This window comes from Rutilus rutilus, assembly GCF_951802725.1.
Source record: "Rutilus rutilus genome assembly, chromosome: 12".
Taxonomy (NCBI): domain Eukaryota; kingdom Metazoa; phylum Chordata; class Actinopteri; order Cypriniformes; family Leuciscidae; genus Rutilus; species Rutilus rutilus.
The window spans coordinates 10,342,518-10,364,588 of NC_140217.1; the positions used below are offsets into that span (position 1 = coordinate 10,342,518).

General features: G+C 38.1%; 1 protein-coding gene across 1 annotated transcript; it reads right to left on the reverse strand.

Annotated features, from left to right (window-relative positions):
• Positions 1-2,105: 2,105 nt before the first annotated feature.
• mylkb (myosin light chain kinase b) lies at positions 2,106-20,732 on the reverse strand. The gene is made up of 17 exons (XM_084425923.1): positions 19,858-20,732; positions 17,807-17,923; positions 17,602-17,667; positions 15,031-15,072; positions 14,725-14,852; positions 13,364-13,520; positions 12,227-12,532; positions 11,676-11,720; positions 11,487-11,577; positions 11,184-11,387; positions 10,286-10,503; positions 10,080-10,203; positions 8,456-8,608; positions 8,029-8,152; positions 7,820-7,910; positions 6,760-6,894; positions 2,106-3,453 (listed from the first exon to the last, which is right to left on the reverse strand). Exons 1-17 carry the CDS (start codon positions 20,507-20,509, stop codon positions 3,203-3,205), a joined length of 2,904 nt encoding a protein of 967 aa, XP_084282049.1. The 5' UTR covers positions 20,510-20,732; the 3' UTR covers positions 2,106-3,202.
• Between the last annotated feature and the right edge of the window lie 1,339 nt (positions 20,733-22,071).

Sequence of the window (22,071 nt, forward strand, 5' to 3'; positions counted from 1 at the left end):
GAGCCACCTCAACTGACCCCTCTCGATGTGGAGGAGCAGCGGCTCTACTCTGAGCTCCTCCCGAGTGACCGAGCTTCTCACCCTATCTCTAAGGGATCGCCCAGCCACCCTGCGGAGAAAGCTCATTTCGGCCGCTTGTATCCGGCTTAAGCTAGTCAGACTAAAATGCATGTTTGAGCTGTTATCTTAAAATTATATCTTAAAATATGTCAGTGCCATTGTTTTGTCTCAAGATGCACACCAGTAATGTTTATTTTCTAAGGAACGTTTATAAAAGCTACTTAAATGCCCTTATTGAACTAAGGCCTAATCCTGGCTTAATCTAAGCCCTGTCTGTGAAACCTTTAGTTGCTCTAAAGCACAAACATATCATGTTGTAGCTAATATTAGTCTTTTAACGGTAGCCAGTTTTACATGGTTTATTGTTGGACCATGCTGATCCTTCATTTACAAGCTGATGATACAGATGACCAGGACTATGATTTGAGCCAAGATTGTCCTAGAACTTGATCAAGAAACTACTTATACAGATAATAGACCACCTTGGAAAATAAATAGCAAAACTCCAGCAAATTGCTATAAATAAATATGCCAAAAAAAAGTTCATGTGACAACCAGTGTTTAACTTTAAAGGATAATTCCGGTATTTAGCACTTTCAGTCTCTTTTCTGGTTTGTTTTGGATGAACTAGAGTGGTGGACACAGAAATTTTGACGATGGGTCCTGTCTCGACTTTTTGACTCGTTTAGAATCGCCTTTGACCGCTTCAGAGTGGCTGGCTACGGGCATGCACGAACATGCCCTTTAAACAACCCTTAACGTTCGTTTTCAAAACTGTGCAACTCACCGAGTGGTTAGTGGTGTTCGTTGATGATTAAAAACAAATATATCGGCACAATGTATGATTTCAATCCGTGTTATTTGCTATAGTGGAACTATTTTTTCAGATACCTCACAGCCGCGTATAAACTTCCGCTCGATATTTGAGTCTGAAGCGCAGTAATATCAACGAGCAATGAGTCCTCCAACAGAAATCAATGGGATTTTACAAAATGCCAAATAAAACACGAAAGAAACTGTATTTCGCTACGCTACTTGTTTTTAATCATAACGAACATCACTAACCACTCGGTGAGTTGCACAGTTTTGAAAACGAACGTTAAGGGTTGTTTTAAGGACATGTTCGTGCATGCCCGTAGCCAGCCACTCTGAAGCGGTCAAAAGGCGATTCTAAACGAGTCAAAAAGTCGAGACAGGACCCATCGTCAAAATATCTGTGTCCACCACTCTAGTTCATCCAAAACAAACCAGAAAAGAGACTCAAAGTGCTAAATACCGGAATTATCCTTTAAGGTACACTATGAAACTTTTGGCCCTCTAGCAGTTGAAAAATTAAACTGGATGCTTTTAGTGGACTGTGCGGATGAATATGACCCTTCACAATATAGATAATGCTTTACAATGAGCAATATATCTCTTCAATAAAACACCTTACCAGTTAAGTAAAAATAAAAACAGAATCTCTGCTTTGCTTTTACAACATTTCAAATCAAAGTTCACGTCATCTGTGAAAAGCCAAGCCTATGTTGATTCTTGTTTTATTACGAGCTCTGTCGCATTCTCTTTCTGCCAGCAGACTCTCCTCTGTTCGGCATTTTTTTAAAGAAAAAACAAAAGGTGATTCCCCAGATGTTGGAGATTTAGCGTGCTCCATGTCATTCTCGCACGTTGTAACAACAAACCAATGTCACTCTCACTTCATACACACGTCAAAGTAGCCAGAGCAACTTTTCTCTATTGATATGACGAGACATGCACGGGCCAGTGACGTATGTACGCAACGTCCTGCGAAAACCACCCTGACATATCTCAAATATAAACACTTATAATAGGTTTACCATAGTGAATCAGGGTAAGACAAAAATACAATTTGGAAGAAGGATTAATGATGTATTAAAATTTAGTTAATTTTGAACAAAAAAAATTGACATAGTGTACCTTCAAATATTGTGCCGTGCCTGTATAGAAATTGCAGCATTCCATGTCATTAAACCAGTATTACATAACTAATTCTGACAAACAAACAAATATGAATGTCACAAAAGCACAGAGGGGAAACACTTTATTATGACCAGTGTTCAGATAATCACTGCCAGTTATGCTGAATAAACCTAAACTAACAAACAGGGCCACTTAGATTTGTTGATTTGTTTCAAGTTATGATATGCTACTTCTGATGTGATGGGAAATTTAAAGCATTATATGTTCAGTGAAAATAGAAAAAGGAGAGTCTTAATTCTATGATTAATTCATTCTCAGAGAATAGTGCAGACACTCAAAGGCAGCAGAAGCCTGTACAGGGTCATAAATATGTAATGAAGCTTTGTATTGCAGGTTGCAGCACAAAATTCACCTCATTGTTCTGTCATGCAAGTGAATTAGCTAAAAAAATGCTAAATGAACTCAAAGTGGAAACAGCACAGTCCTTTGTATTTGAGGAGTCTAATGCTAGTCACTTCCTTCTATCAACTACAGTTTCTAAACGACTGACTACATTTAATCATTTAGAAACAATAATTATTATAACTATTAAATAAAACAAAGTAATATAATCATTAGAAAAATGGCAAAAATAAAAAAGTGAATATCTTCATACAGTAAGGTCTCCAACAGGATTTAAATTGTCTTCATATTGATATTGACACCATATAGACTAGATATGTGTTATTTTAAAAGCACAGTCGTGTTTTTGCCACTAGATTGCACTGCAGTGCAGACTTAAAATGTGCACACAGTTGTATACTGACTCACAAAAAATGACTGACTTAGATGATATCAATGTAATGTGATCAGTCTGATAAAACAAGCAGGGTTTTTTGTCCAGTTGTCCCAACATCAAAGGGTTGCTAATGGTTGTCATATCTAATTTTGCAGTCCCTTTTGGTAAAACAGTTGGGATAATTTTCTGGACAGAAAAGGCACAAGCAGGAATGTCTTTGATCTCGACAAACAGTTTTACTCAAAAACAGTTTAGCTTTTTTCAAACTATTCTAGGCAGTAAGAAGAAACATGAAGATGGTGTAAAAAAGAAGAATTGAAATTGTATAAATGTTTAAGATATTCATAGTTTCTGGGGTATTAAGCCACTCTCCTCCTCTTTCTCACACCGTCTATCATTATACACTTCTGTTTCCATGTTTATTCAATCCTCCTCTCCTTCACCGTCTCCGTCTCCTTCCTCCTCCTGCATAAACTCCACCAACAGTTCAGCGGTGCAGGTAGCTTCTCCCAGGCTGTTGACGGCTTTGCAGGTGTACTTGGCATCGTCATCGGGGCAAACCTCTGAGATCACCAGGCTACAGTGGCCGTCCTCTTCATAGTCGATCTGGAAGTGACGCGTCTCCTTAATAGGCTGGTCATCCTTGTACCACACTATCTCGGGGTCTGGGTACCCTTTGAGTTCAGAAAATACAGTAAATCAACATTAAAATCATAAAAATGCTATCAAAGCCTTTGGCCTACCAATGGCATAGGTGGCCTTTGCAATTTAAAGAAACAGTTGAAGGCCCCATATGAGAAAAAAAGACAGACAAGCATGTCATGCAGTGCAACTGCAATTACTTTATTATCTATTATTATATTCAACAATGCTATCCCATATGTGACCCTGGACCACAAAACCAGTCACATGGGTCAATTTTCCTAAATTTCCACAATTGTGATTGTGAATAAATAAGCTTTACATTGATGTATGGTTTGTTAGGATAGGACAATATTTGGCTGTGATACAACTATCTGAAAATCTGTGCAAAAACATTTAAAAAAAAACGAGAAAATCTCCTTTAAAGTTGTCAAATTATGTTCGCGATTGTGCTGCATTCACTCACAAAAATAAATGTTTTATATATTTACGGTAGGAAAAGTACAAAATATCTTCATGGAACATGATCTTTACTTAATAGCCTAATGATTTTTGGCATAAAAGAAAAACCGATAATTTTGACCCATGCAATGTATTGTTGGCTATTGCCACAAATATACCTGTGCGACATGTGACTGGTTTTGTGATCCAGCGTCACATATTTCACTCGTAATAGTCTTCTTATAAATGCATTCTGTCTACCACTATCTACGCATTCTATCTTTTTTACCATAATGAAATTAAACTTTTAAAGGGGTGGTAAAATGCCCTTTTCACAAGATGTCAAATATATCTATGATGTCCCCAGAGTGTATACCCCAAAATATCCCACAGATATTTTTATATAGCAAGCTAAAGTTGTCACTTTTTGAGGGTTTGCAAAAACGCACCGTTTTGTGCCTGGCCCTTTAAATGCAAATGAGCTGCTGCAGAGGGCGGGGTTTCAAGAGCTCGTGTGTGTTAGCAGCTGCTATTACCTCACGCAGACACACTAAAATGACAGAAACTGTTCTGCCTTTAATGTTAAAACGGAGTCAGACAAAGATGGAGAGACTCAAGAAGAAGTGGCAACATGTAGAATGCAACAGGACGTCTCTGAATGGTTAGTTGATGAATTTATGTTGCTGATGTGGAGTTAACTATCTTCAATTAAGATATTCTGTCATGATAAATCTATAAATCGCTCATATAGGAACTGTTGTGAGATGCACACAGAGTGATTTTCTATTGCATGTGAAAAGATGGATGCTAAAGTTTGAGCTGACTCACAAATGTACTCTTATACAACAACTTTTCCTCTTCTCAACATGGACTGCTGTTCCCGGGGGTGGGGTTTATGTAAATTCTAGGGTTAGTGATGTCACTAACCCGGGAGGAATGTCGTGTCCTCCCAACCAGCCATTTGTTGTAGTCCTTTTCTTTAAAAGCAAATATCTTCCTTTGCTTTGAACTTTGAGCATTTTAACTTTGCAGATGTTGTTTATGCTCAAACAGCAACATTACACACTAACTAAAGTTAGAAAAGTGAAATCATAATCAACCACCCCTTTAAAAAATATGAAACTAAACCGCCAGTAGGTGGCGGCAACTCATTGTCTTAACGAGTGAGTCATTGAATCATTCATTCAAATGATTAGTTGTAAACCACAGATTCGTTCAGTAAGGAAACACCACTGTGTTGCTCGGAGACGCTCAATGGCTCTGTTGTGGATTTGTTTGGAATTATTCTCATAGGCGAAATGGAGCAAAAACAATATTCTGAGTCTAAAATGTCATCTAATATTAGCTTCTTGTTTATTGAACTGTTGTATAGACCTTATGCGCCAGAGAAACGAGGGCGCTGCCATCTTTAGAATATTGTCTTTTAACTTCAGTTTTTGCGGTCGCTCTGTATATTTCTAGCATTGCTGTTAAGGAGTAATTAGCTTTTGTAGTGGATTTACTTAATGTAAAGTTAACGAAAGTTATCATGAGGACTGTAATGTTTAAAGCAGATGTCTTAACAAATGTCAGTCAACCGGGAATATTTTAAAACGAGCCGTTCATTAATAAACACGCAGAATCGCTGTGAAAATACAGACCAGTCGGCGCCGCTGGCCTCGTGGTCAGCGCGCCGACATATAGCGCCGTTGCGCTCGGGCGGCCCGAGTTCGAGTCCCGGCTCGTGGACCTTTCCCAATCCCATCCCCCGTCTCTCTCCCACCTCGCTTCCTCTCAACTCTATACTGTCCTGTCATAATAAAAGGCAAAAATCACCAAAAAAAAAAAAAAAAAAAAAAAAAAAAAATACAGACCGGAAGTCAAAAGACAACGAGCGCAGGCAGCGCTGAAAAGGGGCGGGGCTACATAAGGTCTATAAAATCAATATGACATTTGCAAATGTACTGATATCCGGGAAAACAGCACTCTTGCTTATATGATATTGCTGAACTAGCTATATTCTTTATAAATATTAAAAACAAGAATTTATGTACTCAAGAATGGCGTGATGGCAGGGGGCAGGGCTCTTTTTCACGCACAAGATGAGGCCCCTTCTTTTGCAAGGCCCGTTTTAAGTGAAACATAGCAAAGGCCGCTACTGCGTAATGGAGCATTTAAGTATCAATACATGGAGTGGTGTAAACACTGTGAATCATACCCAACTCTGATTTGTTCATTTTCTGACTGATGATGATCATATCTCCACCCACATCTACAGCTTTCTCATTGTTTGTTTTCTTTTGAACTTCGTCATATTAAAGGGAGAGCAGAAGGTAAAAAGAATACTGACAATATTGATGATTAGGAAGTGGTAAGGTAGAGAAAGGGATATGACTATTATATATAACTATTTTCATTTTAGAAACCCTAAAACAGATTAAAATAGGTTTATAAAAATATACAAAACCCTGCTCAAACCAAATGGTTAATATTCCTTTGGAATTTAAACGCAATAGAGACCAATGATCATAACTGATAATGTTAGCACATACAAAAAAAGTTAGCACAAAATTTAAAAAAATGCTGCAGTCCCTAAAATGTTTAGACACTGGAAAGGCATTTCTTCTTCTTCGGCATTTGACCAAAACATTAAGATTTACCTTATATGGATATCTCTAAAGGCCAAATCATAACGCATATTAGGACGATTTCAGAAGGATCATGTGACACTGAAGACTGGAGTTATGGCTGCTGAAAATTCAGCTTTGCCATCACAGGAATAAATTACATTTTAAAATATATAATAGAAAATAGTTATTTTAAATTGCAATCATATTTGGCAATATTAAGGGTGAAGGGCAAAATAATTATAACTCAGCACTAAAAGCACAATAGCATTTGAGGTCAAAGGTCATTACCCTCAATCTTGCAGTCAAAGCGGGCGGCACTGCCTTCTACCACTTCCACATCCTGAATGACAGAGGAGAAGGTGGGAGCCTCTGGTGTGCGGTTTTCATCCTCCACACTCTCAAAGAATGGTGCAGGAGGCTCTTCTAAACACACAGGTTTTTATTACATTTATATGCAAAAAATATTTGTTACATATATGACACTTAATATGCAATAGAGCGCAACAGTCGGGTTCCGGAAGTAAAAACTCCATTCAGTTTCTCCAGAGAGAAATAGATTTTTAATCATTACTTGTAAAACTTTTAAAGACAACCTTACTGTGAGCTATGAGGTTGTGAATCGATGGTATTTGCTTCTGTTTAAGATGTCAGCCCACATTATTTCTGCTTAGTTTTATAATACTGTGTTTAGCAGCAGAACTTGTGGTGAAAAACTACATTACTCATGATGCTGTAAAGAAAATTCCACCAAATAGACAGTTGAAACATCTGTATAAAGACATATATATATATATATATATATATATATATATATATATATATATATATATATATATATATATATATATATAGTGATTGAAACAAGCTAAATGTGCTGATAGATCTTGTTAGCTCCGCCCACTCCCATGAAACACCCATGCAATCAAGTCAGTCTCCCTATGCTCTCAAAATACTTAAATATTTGAATATATATACATATTTTATATATAATAAACATTTTTAAATGAGTAGTTTTATATTACTCCATTGTTTTTATGCTGTTTGCAGTGCTTCATGGGATTGTATTTCTTTCTATCACTAAAGACTTTCCGTATACAGTTATACCTTAGTTTTTTTATCTGATTTTCATATACTTTTTTGCTTCAAATCAAAGTTTAGAATGTTATGATTCACCTTGTGGCTGGTTGGCTTGGTGCATGGCTTATAACAAAGACTCTTTTGAAATCCCTATGGGAGAAATTAATGGAAAAAAATACTTCCGGAACAAGCGCTGCTGAAAAAGTGGGCGGTCACTGTTGCACTCAAGCCTATGCTGCAACAATGTGAAAATTGGTTGCTGATTCAGTACCGTCAGTCGGAGAGCTTTTCTTTGGTCCTATGCCTCCTAACATTCCCATAGAGCTGAACCTAGAGATGGCTCGCACTGCATTCCCTGTTTTCTGCACAGACACACACAAACATAATATCTAAACTCTGCCATGCACTTCCACCAAGTCTTTTCTTTGAATCTCATTATTTGCTCAACGAATAAATCAAAATAAAATGCAGTGCTCTCACCTGCCAGCGGCGTCTCAGGATGTACTTTTTCATCCTCTCTTTGGACAGCTGTTTAGCCTCCATATTTCTGGTGTCCTGTTTGAGCCAGGAGTGCTCAAAACACTGAGCGCAGGTCAGCCTGGCCCTACAGTGTGGCATTTAACGGGTCTCAGAATTCAGATCAAATGCTCAAAATGCTCTTCTCAACATTCAGCGTGTATTAATAAATTTGAGTGATAATTAACTTTGACAATTACACCAATCATTTACAACAATGTAGATTTTACTGGGTCTATGCCAAGAGCTCAAGATGTGTCATTCAAGGAATGCGCTTCCTGTGCATCTACAGAGTGCTCTAAAAAGGCATTTGATTAACTTGGAACAATGTTGGTATTTCAATAAAAGTGATCTTTCTTCAACAGTGTCTTCTGTTAAGCTTGCATCTTACCTCATGTCCTTTTTTAGGAGACTGCTGATGAAGTCTTTGGCCTGATCTGAAATCTCATCAAAGGCCTCATCCTCAAAATCCCAGGTGGCTGAGGTGACATTGGCAAGGGTTTCATTGTCATTATCTCCCATGAATGGTGAGAGACCACTGACACTGAGGGTAAACAAGAGGAAGGGTATATCAGGCAATAATCTTTGATTCTGTTACAGCATTTTAAACCAAAATGTGATATAAGGTACAAGAGGACTAAAAGCATTTTCTGAAAGATCATGTGACACTGAATGATGCAGAAATGTCAGCTTTGCCATCACAGGAAGAAATTACATTTTTAAATATATTAAAATAGAAAACAGTTCTTTTAAAACGTAATAATATTTTACTGTATTTTTGATCAGATAAATGCAGCCTTGGTGAGCATATGAGACTTATTTTAAAAACATAAAAAAAATCAGACCAAGACCAAATTGTTGAATGGTATATTCCTTTTTATGACTATGGTGTAACATATTCAATGAAGTGTGTATTTTGTAAAAAGAAATGCCAAAGTCATATAGTTTAGAGCCAATAATATAGTGATATAGTTTATAAGCAATATTTATAGATTTATAGAGACAATATTTCATAGGTGGGGACTTCTTTTCACTTTTTCAACTGTATTGAAAAGTGATTTAATCACCTTCAATAAAACTGAAAATCGACAAAAAACAAGTCCATACTATTATCTTAAAAATATTTGATAGGTTCAGGCATTCTCATTTACAACATTTAAAAAAATATATTACATTTTTAATCAAATTACTTTGAGCTACGCAATGCCTTTATGAATCAGGACAATTATTGTAGCAAAAAATAGGTATTTACGAAAGTATTGAGGTAGTTTTTTTAAAAGCACACTCTGCAAGATTTGTACCTTAATTAATATAACAGCTTAGAAATCATTTCGATGGTAAACGAACTCGTAGTAGGGCGAATCCCGGGGTTGCAAGTTTGCAAGTTTGCAATGCCAGCAATGCAAGTTTGAGAGGTGGCGCCCCGCCAAACAAAAAAAACAGCAATGCAAGTTTGAGAGGTGGCTCCCCGCCAAATCTCGCGAGAATCACGACTTGCTTTACGGCAGGACGTCACTTACATCAACAACATGTGAAGTAGCCTCTATGGAAGACACTAGCACGCATTTCAGACGTGAATCATGGCAGAGTCGACGAAGAAAACGAAGAAAGTGCGGTTGGAAGAGTGCAGAGACGGCTCTGCGTGAGTGGTATTTACAACAGTAACGTTAAATACAAGTACTCCACAGGCGACTCTAGGGGTCGCTGTTTGAGAAAAACGGAAACTGCATAGTGTGCCTTTAATTATTGCAATTTAGTGTTTTGGAATTTTTTTTTTTTATCAAAAACTGCCTTTTACGACCGGGGCCATTAGCCCCGATAAAAGTAACTGACACAAGTCAGTTTAAATATTTATACTCTAGCTCCAAAGTATTAAAATTGTGTTTATATGATCAATTGAAAAAGCAAACTTGGAAAGCGAGTTGTCCAAAAACGTATAATGGCCTTAAAAGGAAATGTTTCCAGTCTTCAGCATTGATGTGCGACGGTTGGATGAGCTGAGATTTGTCACTTACAGAATGTAACAGATGACGCCAATACTCCACATGTCTGTTGGGTAGCTGATAGCCTCATAGTTGATCACCTCAGGAGCTACAAACTCAGGAGTTCCAAACAGTACCTTCAGAGAGCCAGAATCCTCTGAAAACAACAACAAAATGTCAACTCTGTCAAACAAAAACAGACTCTGTGCTTGTATCTGCAGTTGTTTACACTTGTTTACCTAGCCTTCGAGCGAGTCCAAAGTCAATAAGTTTGATCTTGCTTCCCGTCTTGTTGATGCACATGATGTTCTCAGGTTTGAGATCCAGGTGGACAATGCCCTGCTTGTGGATAAACTGCACTCCATCAATGATCTGCAGCATGTACTTGATCACCTCTCGCTCAGTCAGCTCGAAATCCTCGTCGACGATTCGCTCAAACAACTCACCTCCAGAGATCCTGCAGCCAATGGGGGACCACAATGACAACATCGTTTAGTGACGCTATAACCAATCACTGTCGGACTGCAGACTCACTGCATTAGAACTGTTTATGCACATTCCATTTAACAACCATATGAACAGTGTCTGAGCCTGCAGTGCTAAATAGTTCTCTTACAGGGAGATTTAAATCTGGCCTATTTTCCATCATGGCTGCCAAGCTAAGAAAGAGAGCATCCATGCTTTCTCCTCCCCACCTAGCTGTTTCTCCATCTCACTATATAAGGACATATGACACACACTTCTTCAATCACGGGGTGCTGGATTTTACATTCCACCTTCTCCATAAAAAGCTAAACTGGTGGAATGAAAAAAACAACTACCAAACATCACAGCTTGTTCAAAGACACCAGGGAACACAGGTTCACCAAAGTGACCTGATGTAATCACCGGCCCCAACATGGAACATGTTTTTATTTAGTCAACCTGTGTTATGATACCCTGCTGAAAAATCCAGCATAAATCAGCTTGAATTCCATGTTGGTCCAGGCTGGTTTATGCTTGTTAGAGCTGGTATAGTGCTGCTATGACTGGTGGACAAGGTATAGTCATGCTGTTCTCAAGCAAAACTGAGCTGGTGTAGCTGGTCCACCAGCAGGGTAGCCTACCTGGATGGGAAACAATAGTTTAGGGACTCACATCTCCAAGACCATGACCAAGTCAGACTTTCCCTCAAAGGCGTCCACACACTGCACCAGTTTGGGGTGGTGGAGGCTGTTCATGACACCAATCTCCTGCCTCACGTTCTCCTTGTCCTTTTGTGAGAATGCCTTGATGAACTTCCCTGCCCATACCTTCTTGGAGGACTTCTCCACTAATTTGAAGACTTGACCAAATTTACCCCTTGTAGAGACAACATAAAGACCATTAGAATTGGAAAAGGGAGAAAAGAGAAGAAAACTCTGGTAAATCTAAAATAGATATAACAGATGCATCTCTTACGTTCCTAAGCGGTCCTCTATATCATAGAAGTCCTTAACGCTGCAGTCTTTCTTAATGACCACATCTCTGTATTCTGGTTCTTTCTCCTCATCTGTGAAATGAACAGGATATGTATCAGATTGACCATGTGGGAGTCATGTGAGTAAACTTTGGATTCAGAAGGGGTGGATAATTGCTTGAACTTCATACCATCATCAGACACAGTGGCTCCAACTTCCCCCTCTTCTTTTTTCTCTGGAGAAGAATAGGAATGTTTTAAATCTTTATAGTGTTTTAAGTAGTGCATCAGATCATCACATTTTTGGAGTTCAATAGTCTGAGACCAAACTGAATATCGTTTTTTCAATCTAAACCTTTAGACTTTGAAAAATTTTTAACAATAATATCTTACATCTTTATAATTTAAATAGACCTAATATATGCTTCAATTGACATACACAAGATGCTCTCTACATTCTCACATCATGCTAAATAATGTGATCATTGAACATGTGGAGTTCATGCTCATGCTATTGCCATTAAAGCAAGAGAAATTTTGAAATTCATGGACATTTCTCAACTTTTCATTGAAATTGTTATGATGATAATATTATTTGTCATGAAAACGTTTGTATTAAAAAGTTTAGATTGCAAAATAAAGGCATTTTCTCTAGTGGCTTCAGATTTTTGGAGCCCACTGATTCTTTCTCGATCAATAAAAACAGAACGTATCTCACGATTAAGCAGATGCTCATTCTCACCTGTTATCTCCTCCACTCCCACTTTAATGGGCTCAGATTCTGCACTGGGCTCTCCAACTCCATACACATTAACAGCTCGAACACGGAACTTATACTGACGATCGCCGTGAAGGTTCTGGACATGGTATGAGGTGCTGTTACAAGAGGTCAGGTCATTCCATGTGTTGTCCATGGAGTTCCATATCTCCAGGTTGTATGACTGGACGATGCTGCCCCCATCGTAAGTGGGGCCGTACCAGGAGAGGGTGAGTGAAGACATGCGGATGTCGGAAGCAGCAGGGATGCCGGCTGGGGGATCTGGCTTATCTGGGACACAGATTTACATCGGAGAGGTCAGCAATAGTAAGAAAGCTTTGCATAGATTTATAGGGACTATAATTACTACTAGAACTACACATCTTCAACAATATTATTGATCTGCCTGCATTGATACCATTGTATGAGAACTGAACTGAGCTGGACGATGACATCTCTGTTTTCACCAGAGCTGCTATAGATAAATGAACTAAACTTTTTTAAAGAAATGAATTAACACTGAACTTACTTGAGCTGGACTATGACAATATTTTCTTCTAGAGTTGCTGTACAGCCAAAACAAACTTTGTTATCTCTGTAAAGCTGCTTTGAAACTATCTGTACTGTAAAAAGCTCTATATAAATAAAGGTGACTTCACTTTTCCAGTAAATGTGTTTTATGTCAATATGTTTTATCAAAATGCTAATGAACTGATACTGCTGATATTGATTGGAGACAGCCACAAATGAATATTTTTTTATTTTTCCAGAGCGATTCTATAAATAAGTAAGTGACTGAACCCGAAATAACATGTACACACGCACACACACCCTTACACTACCCCTAAACCTACCCATCACAAAAAAAAATCAGCATTTTTACATTTTCAAAAAACATCCCCTAGTATGATTTATAAGCTGTTTTCCTCATGGGGACAACACATTTCCCCACAGGGACAAGGATTTGGGATATTGCCATCTTTTTGTCACAAACACATGCACGCACACACACACACACACGCGCGCGCACACACATAGTGATGTGATAGTCAATCATAATCCCATCTGCTTCCTTCCCTTCTCTCATTATGTGTTACTTCCTGTTTTTGTTTACTCCCATACCTACGATGGTGAGATTGAGTGAGGCCTGCTTGGTGCCAAATTTATTCTGCAGTTCTAGAGTGTAGCAGCCACAGTGATCCTGGTCGCTCGCTGTGATTGTCAGCTGACTGCTGTTCTCTCTGGTCTCTATGGAAATGCCCCCACTTCCTGGCTGGATCTAAACAAGAGAAGAGTAGATCATGTATCCTAGTATGTATTATAGGCCTTCATTTTCAAATTAATTTGACCGCATTTTATATTAAAATTGGTATTTGCTGCTTTGATTCTTTTACCACTTTTATATCAAACTGATGCACCATTTCAAGTCATCAATGCAAAAATGCGACTAAAAGCCATGAAATGTATTTACTTAAAAATAAACAATTCAATATATACTTTTGATATATTACTATTAATAAAATGAATAGATATTTACAACTAACCCCTGGTTTCACAGACGAGGCTTAAACTAGTCCCAGACTAAATTGCATTGGTGAGTTGTTTTAACTGAAAGCAACTTGCACTGATATATCTTACATTTTGTCAGTCACGGCCATTGTTTTGTCTTAAGATGCACACCAGATTTTTTTTTTTTTTTTTTTTTTTAAATAATTCATTACATTTATATAGCGCTTTTCTCAGCACTCAAAGCGCTTTACATAGAAGGGGGGGATCTCCTCAACCACCACCAATGTGCAGCATCCACTTGGATGATGCAACGGCAGCCATATTGCGCCAGAACGCTCACCACACACCAGCTTACTGGTGGAGAGGAGACAGTGATGAAGCCAATCAGTATATGGGGATGATTAGGAGGCCATGATGGACAGAGGCCAAGGGGCAAATTTGGCCAGGATGCCGGGGTTACACCCCTACAGTATGTTTATAAAAGCTACTTAAATGCCCTTATATAACTAAGGCCTAATCCTGGCTTAATCTTAGCCCTGTCTGCGAAACCAGGCCTAAATGTAATATTTTTAAAGTTTATTTGAATATCAATTAATCAAACTACAGTACTTTGTGTCACTACTTTACATCAGTTCAGTTAACAATGACAGTAAACCAATACCGATCCCCATAAAAAAATGGTATCGGGATCTGTATCGGTTGATCAAGGTGTTAAGAAATCAGTGATTGATTTTTGGCTTGAGTGATTTGATTCAGAGCATTGTGTTGTGCTTTTAAATGGGTATTTACAATTTGTGCAGTCATTTTTAGCTAAAAGAGATGCTCATGTGGGAATTTTTTTTATTTCGTTTTTCAGGGTTTGGGCCGGGGCGCCGTCCAAAAATCACAATAAAATGGGGACTTTGTTTCAAAATGTTGGGGAACCACGGATCTGTCATGTTACAAACTCTCTTTCCTTCTCCAACTCTTCCTACCGGCTTTTTAAATTTGAGCCAGGTGCAAGTTATTGGTGCCGACCCTCCAAAGTTGCCCAACAGCTCCACCTTTTCTCCTGCCCTGATCTTCCGATCTCCAGAGAACTGCAGAAACTGAGGCGGAGAACCTGCATGGCATCATAGGCGAACATAAATTCACTTTCAACACTCTCATGGTAAATTGTTACTCTGTATTTTCTCTCTCTGCTTGTCTACTGTCAGAATTTTGCAAGACAGTATACATGGCCTTTAAATATTTCTCAGATTAGGATGATTATGTAAGTTTTAGTGGGAATATATTCTTACCCTGTTTGGCGGGAGCTGGTTTCTTCTTTATTCTGGCTTCATCTGCAGAAGATATAGAGCATGTATTGATGTAAGATAGATAAACAGTATATACTGTATATATTTAGAGAGACATATTTACATAATTATTGAAACAAACATTTGATAGTGAAAATTCTGTAACCGTTTACTCATCCTCATGCCGGTCCAAACCTGTATGATTGTTCTGAAGAATGTCGATATAACCAAACAGTTTTGGTTACCATTGCCTACCATTGTATGGATTAAAAAAAATGCAGAGACATCTCTCCTAATATCTTCTTTTTTGGTTCCACAGAAGAAAGAAAGTCATACAGTTTTGGAATAAATGATGACAGAATTTTCATTTTTGGGCGAACTGTCCATTTAAGGGGAGGTAACTAACATACTAACTACAAGCATAAATAATGATTTGTTAAGTAACAACTTTTTGACAGAAGGGTCTGAACATGACCAACCAGTCGGTATTGCTTTTGTTATTGGTCTAATAAAAATATTAGCATATTTTGAAAAATGGGTGAAGTCACAATACATCATATTTGTTTTATGTAATACCACAAAGTTTGCAGGAAAATGTAATTTTCTATTGCTCCCCTTAAAATGGATAAATGACTTACTCTCCATTCAGTAGCATAGAACAATCCACTAATCAATCATGTTGGCATTACTGACATATTGCACCGTGCAAAAGGAAATGACTAGTCAATATTCATCTGTGTGCGCATCTGAGAATTGACAGGAGTTCTAAGGAAACTGCCACTCCTGATCAGCATCCAGGGAAAGAGTGTCTGTGTGGACACTGTCTTGCTGGAATTCCCCTTACATGGGCATGCTAAATATAGGGTCTCCAAGATCCAGGAAGCAGTGTCTCTCTCTCTCTCTCCACTATTTATTTAAGGTTTGATCGCCGTCAAGAAACAATGCAACATGTAAACCCCACTAATACTCCAGCACAGTCCAAACAGAGAGAGAGAGAGTGGGAGAGAGGGAGAACAGGGGTAAGGAAGACAGAGAGGACAGTCAGATCTTAATGTGTTTCAGCTCTACCATTTTAGGCCTTCTCTTCTGTCTCCTATCTTTCATTACCTCTCTTATGCTTGGACACACCTGAGTTTTTTCCACAAGCACTGAATATGTACTCTCAGCTGCCTGTCCTGGTATTTGCCTGTTACATGCTTTTTGTTCCCTAAATTGTAAATCACTTTGACATTGTTTGTTAAGAACATAACTGTTCATAGCTACTTATGTCTTAAAGGCTGCTATGCTTATGAAATACTAGAAGAACAAATGCAGCACTAAAACTGGTTGCCTAATGTTCCAAAACACTATCGGCTGAGTTTATTTTTTACTCCTCCATAATCACATGGATTAAAACGCAGGATCTAGTGTGACAGTTGTGTTTAAAACTACAGTACAGGCAAACTGTTTGAGTACCACAGATTCAATCTGCCATCAGATACGAAAATCCTCCAGGGATAGAGTGTGCGTGATAACCATTGTCCTGGGGTCATCTTATCAAATTACAAATATTTTTGAAAGGGGAAATCTGGACTAAGGTTCATTTCACACAGAGAACACATTTTCCGAGAATACGGTTGAGGAAATGGACTTTAATGGTGAATTATTGTGGTTTCTGGAAGGTTACTGAAATATTCACTACATATGGTCATCCTCAAGAGGGTCAAAACAAACACAAGGCCTTTAGTATGCCAAGAACGGATAATTGTTGTTAATGTTTTTTGCAAACAAAATTTTGAAAAAAAGAAAAAGAAAAAAATTCCTATGCAACTATTCAAACCATGCATGAATATTCGTCCGCAACAGCAGATATATATATATTTTTCTATTGATGATTATGTACAGAGGTGTATTACTTTACAGGGATAGTTCACCCCAAAATGATACTGTTTAATAACCCAAACCTGCATGACGTTATTTCCTCTAACATGAAAGAAGATATTTTGAAGAATGTTTGTAAGCAAACAGTTTCAGTTCGCACTGACCTCCATTAAATGGACAAAAAATAAAAAATACAGTGGAAGTCAATGGGAACCAAAACAGACTTTCGTCAAAATATCTTATGTTCTGCAAAATAAAGAAATGCATTCAGGTTTGGAACAAGATGCGGTAAATGATGAATTTTCACCCCTCCCCCTAAATGAAAAGTTTACCCAAATATGAAAATGTTATCATTGTTTACTCGCCCTCATATTGAAATATGTATAACTTTCTTCAGTGGAACACAAGAGGAGATATTGATAACTGAATGTCCAAGATGCTCCTTTTCATACACTGATGTGATTGGTGACCATGAATATCTAGAAGTATGTCAATGTGTAATGTTTGGAGCTTGACAATTACTTTTCCTCATCCACTTTAATCATATGGAAGAGGGCAGCGTGAACATTCTTCAAAACATCTGTTTTTATGTTCCACAAATGGAACACAGTTTTTAAAATGATGTAACGGATGAGCAACTTTTCATTTTTGGATGACCTATCCCTTTAAATAACTAACAGACCAAGTAAACATGCCACAGGTGTCCTTACTCACTTTCTGTTGTGGGAGTTGCAGAAGGGCTCTTCCTGTTCTTCTTATCTGCTGAAGGGTCTGAAGGATCTAGAAGAATGCAACACAACAAATTAATCCTAATTATCAGTTTTGGGAGGAATTTGTTATTGTTGCACCCTCACTCAGTACTACTGTATATGTTTCCAATGACATGGATAAAGAGAAGTCTAGGAGACAGGACACTTACCATCAACAGTGACCATACAGGAACACTCTGCTTTACCACGTGCATTCTCTGCTCTGCATGTGTATCGTCCTTCATCCTCTGGTAGAGCCTTGTCAATTGTAAGTGAACACTTTTCACCTGATGTAAAAACAAGAGGTAGAATTGAATGACAAGTGTGTTTCGTCCTTGTAAACACGTAGCTGTTTACAACTAAATAGTTTTATGACTGAAGTTTTGTTTTCAAGTCAAATTTCTGCTTTTGAATTTAGCTCGGCTGTTTTCTAATTTATTCAAAAACTTAAAATTCTAAAGTCGTTCTCCATAAACAAATATGATTCCACTAGCACAAATGATTCATATGAATACTTCATCACAAATGTCTGATAAAAATGTAAGAAGATCAGGGGTTGGTCTTCTTAACTGACATTTTCTAACTTAAAGGGATAGTTCACCCAAATATAAAAATACTGTCATCATTTACTCACTGTCAAGTTGGTCCAAATTGTGAATTTCTTTCTTCTGCTGAACACAAAAGAAGATCATTTTAAGAATGTCAGTAACCAATCAGTGGATGGACCCCACTGACTTCCATAGTATGGGGGGAAAAAAATACTATGGAAGTCAATGGGGTCCCATCAACTGTTTGGTTACCGACATTCTTCAAAATATTTTCTTCTGTGTTCAGCAGCAGCATTTTTGGGTGAACTATCCCTAAAAATAAAGTTAATAATATTTTAGGTAACACATGGTCCATTTTAGACATTAACTATAAGTAACTCATGCCAACTAACTATAATTAGAGTATTAGTAGACTGTCTGCTAACTCTTTATTGTGATGGTTCTCCAACAGACATTCTACGGACTATAAAAGTCCGTATAAGTCCCTAACTCTTAACCTAAGAGTCTACTAACATTCTAATGAGAGTTCGTTGACATGTACAGCAGTTGCAAAGTTACTTATAGTTATTAAAGTGTCTAAAGTGGACCATCAAAATAAAATGTAACCATATTTGGTATTCCCAAAGACATCTCTTAATAAAGTTCTTACCTTTTTTCTTAAGACTGTTTGACAAAACTTATGAAAATATTGTTCTTAAAAACCATTGCAAATAACCTCTTAAAGCTATGATAACCTCCAACTTATCTTAAAGTGCCAAAGGTAAGATGTTCAATGAATTTGTTGGATTGTTATTGTCAAATATAAGGCTTGTAATTTTCTTCTTAAGAAAATATTTGAAAACTTCTTAAGAATTTCTCAAGAATTGCATTAAGGAACTTTCTTAAAAAAAGTGCTTACGGCCCCTGCTTTATAAACAAATTCCACCAGAACAACAGAGAGCTTAAAGTACTGGATAATGCATTAGTGTAGGGGACACCCATCACATCCCTGTTTGATTTAGACCCGGAGGGGATCCTCTATTGCTATTTCAGAACTTTCTAATTGTGACCAGATGATCATTCTGTCTCATGTCAGTGAAATGGGATAGAGAGACCTTAAACCCTCAGATCGAATAACCTAATGTGAATGAGCTCAAAGAGCCAAGATAACACTCACTGTGTGCTCCAGTTGGCCATGAATCAGCCTCAGCTTTAAGATCAAGCCTCTCAGTATGTGATTTACAACACAGCTCAGAACACTAAACTAGGGAATTTAGGAAGAGAGGGTTTAAGCTTCTCCACATCAATAAATACACTCTTTAAAATAAAACATTGATGGTTCCATGAAAAACCTTTAACATCCACGGAACCTTTCCATTGCAGGAAAGGTTCTTTATATTGGAAAAAAAAACGTTCTTTAGATTATTCAAATGCTCTTTAGACAAAAGGATTATTTTAAGAACTGTTCAATGAAAGGTTCTTTGGGGAACCCAAAATAGTTCTTCTATGGCATCTCTGTGAAATCCCCCTTTTGGAATCTTTGTTTTTAAAAGTGTAACTCTATACAGACCCAAGGTTACCGCATTACATTGGACTATTAATCAAGACATGTAGAACTGTTCAGAAAATACAAGATCAATAGTATTTTTGCATTGTAATTTTAAAATTGTGGGCAAATGTATCAACTTTTATACCTTCCTTTGATAAGATAATGAACTTGGATGGCTTGACCATTTTCCCATCAAGTATCCAGGTTATGACAGCTTGGGGGTCAGAGGTCACCTGACACTCTAACCTCAGCTTCTCTCCATCCACCACAGTGATGTCACCGAGAGTCTGTGTGAAAACAGGCGTCTTTCCAGCATCCTTCTCTCCTCCGTTCACAACTTTTGCCTTTTTATCGTTCGTCTCTTTTATTTGTCCATCATTTGTCTTGTTCTTGGGACTGGCTTTCTCCTTGGTTTCAGTTGTCCCTACATCATTGCTGCTGTTTTTTTTCTCTGTTGTTGCGTTTTCCTTTACATTAACCTTTTTATCCGTTTCGCCACCGTTTACGCCATTGACACCACTTTGCTTTTCCTTCTGGGGTGTCTTGAGTGTTGGTTTTGATGAATTCTGTTCGTTTTCCTCAGTCTTCTCTGGTTCTGGTGCTTGCTTTTTGTTCAGGACAGACCTGAAGCCTGAAGGTGCGCTGCTTGGGGGTGGTGTGGCAGCAGGTGCTTTGGATGAACCATCTTTCTTGTTGAGCAATGATCTGAAGTCAACCTTTGTTGGGGTGCTTGTCTTGATCTCAGACCCCGGCTTAGGCCCCGACCGGGGCTTTAGAGCTGCCCTAAAGTCTGTCATCTGTCTTCCTCTGCTAACCTCTAGAAAATAAAACTAATTTAAGAAAGTTCCTTTCGTCAGTCCCTCTCTGCTCCTTTGGTAGGAGTTCCTTGCGGTTCCACAAGCTGTAAATGGATATGGGTATCCAGTCGAATAAACGTTCCTTCAGGATCCCACTGATCCAGTGACTCTGTGGAGGTCCCGCTCTGTCTGTGGCTTCCAGTCACTGTGCAACTCTCTGTTCTCCCCACTCAAACTACTCTTGGGACAACCCCTCTGGACCAGAATGAAAGAGGGAGGAGAGAACAGAGAGGGAAGGAAAGAGATATGTGAGTGTGGGGAGTGTAATCGGATTGTTTAAGAGCTTAGACTCCATTCTATAATAGGTTAATTGGAGACAGGAACACATTTCATATCTGTGTGGCATCAAAGGGGGAAACGCCATTGCCTTATTAGGGAAACACTTCCAGTGCATGGGCACCAACATAGCAGAACAGAGCTAGGAGGTAAACAGATGGCAAGATAGCATCCGAAACTGATTCATTATGTTAAGGACAAAAACACATACAAATCTTCAGTCTATCATCATTGCCTGATTTGGAATTACATTCATTAAACAGAAAAAAAACTTGTCCTTGTTGAAAGCTTAATAATGAGAAAAGGAAAAGAATCTCAGGCTCATCCATGTTTTGACGCTGTAACTTTGGTGCTTGGACAGAAACCATAAAAGAAGTATTCTGATTATTACGTGGGTGTTTCTTTGGATGTGCCTAACTTTATGACCTCTCTATAAATGAAGGCCCTCATTGGGCCATTTTGAAGATGCATTTCACCAATCAGAGTTGAGTTGCATGTCTCCAACAGTTTATATTAAAATGTTACATGGGCAGCCTTATATGGATATGAAACTCACTGTTACTCTTCTAATCGTTGTGTGTGTGTGGAAGATGGACACAACATGGGAATGTCTCCTAGATAAAATAGCTTCCTGTGCTGTTTTGCTTCAGTGGTAAGTGAACTTTCCATTGCTGCTGCAGTCAAACTCACATCTTTAAATTGATCTCCCTTATATTCTGTGGGAGACTGAGAGTCCAATCCTCAATGGCAATACAAGTCTTAGAGATAACCATAATGATGAGATTGGATGTGTTGTCATGAGTCATGATGGATAGAGCATAATCTGACCGGGTGCAACCGCTGACATCTGATTAAAAAAAAAAAAAAGTCCCCCATTAGATGTCCACCAAGAGAAACATTTTCAAATAGTAAATTTAAAAACAAAGTCTCATTTTGTGTAGGCAAAAAGCTGACACTTTACTATTGCGTGGGTTTTAAACTCTGGTCAGCAAAATCCAGACTCTATTGTTAACAACCAAACAATGGTTCAAGCATACGTCATGAAAAGACCCTCACTTCTGCTTCTTTCCAGGAGTATATCTTTGGCTTTGCCGCACAACATTATCCAGACTTATTAGGAACAAACAAAAAGAGTGAGCATCTCATTTTTAACTGCCACCCATTTACGCATTATCCTCAGTTATTTCCACAGCTTTACTCTGCTGTAAACATCTCTCTTGGCTTGG

Bases quoted from the DNA above. Each gene is read 5' to 3' on its own strand.
- mylkb (XM_084425923.1), bottom strand. From the start codon at position 20,509: ATGACAGACTTTAGGGCAGCTCTAAAGCCCCGGTCGGGGCCTAAGCCG. The intron at 15,073-17,601 runs GTGAGTAAGGAC...TATCTTCTGCAG, and splicing joins TGCAACTCCCACAACAGAAA to ATGAAGCCAGAATAAAGAAG. The intron at 12,533-13,363 runs GTATGGGAGTAA...TCTGTGTCCCAG, and splicing joins ACTCAATCTCACCATCGTAG to ATAAGCCAGATCCCCCAGCC.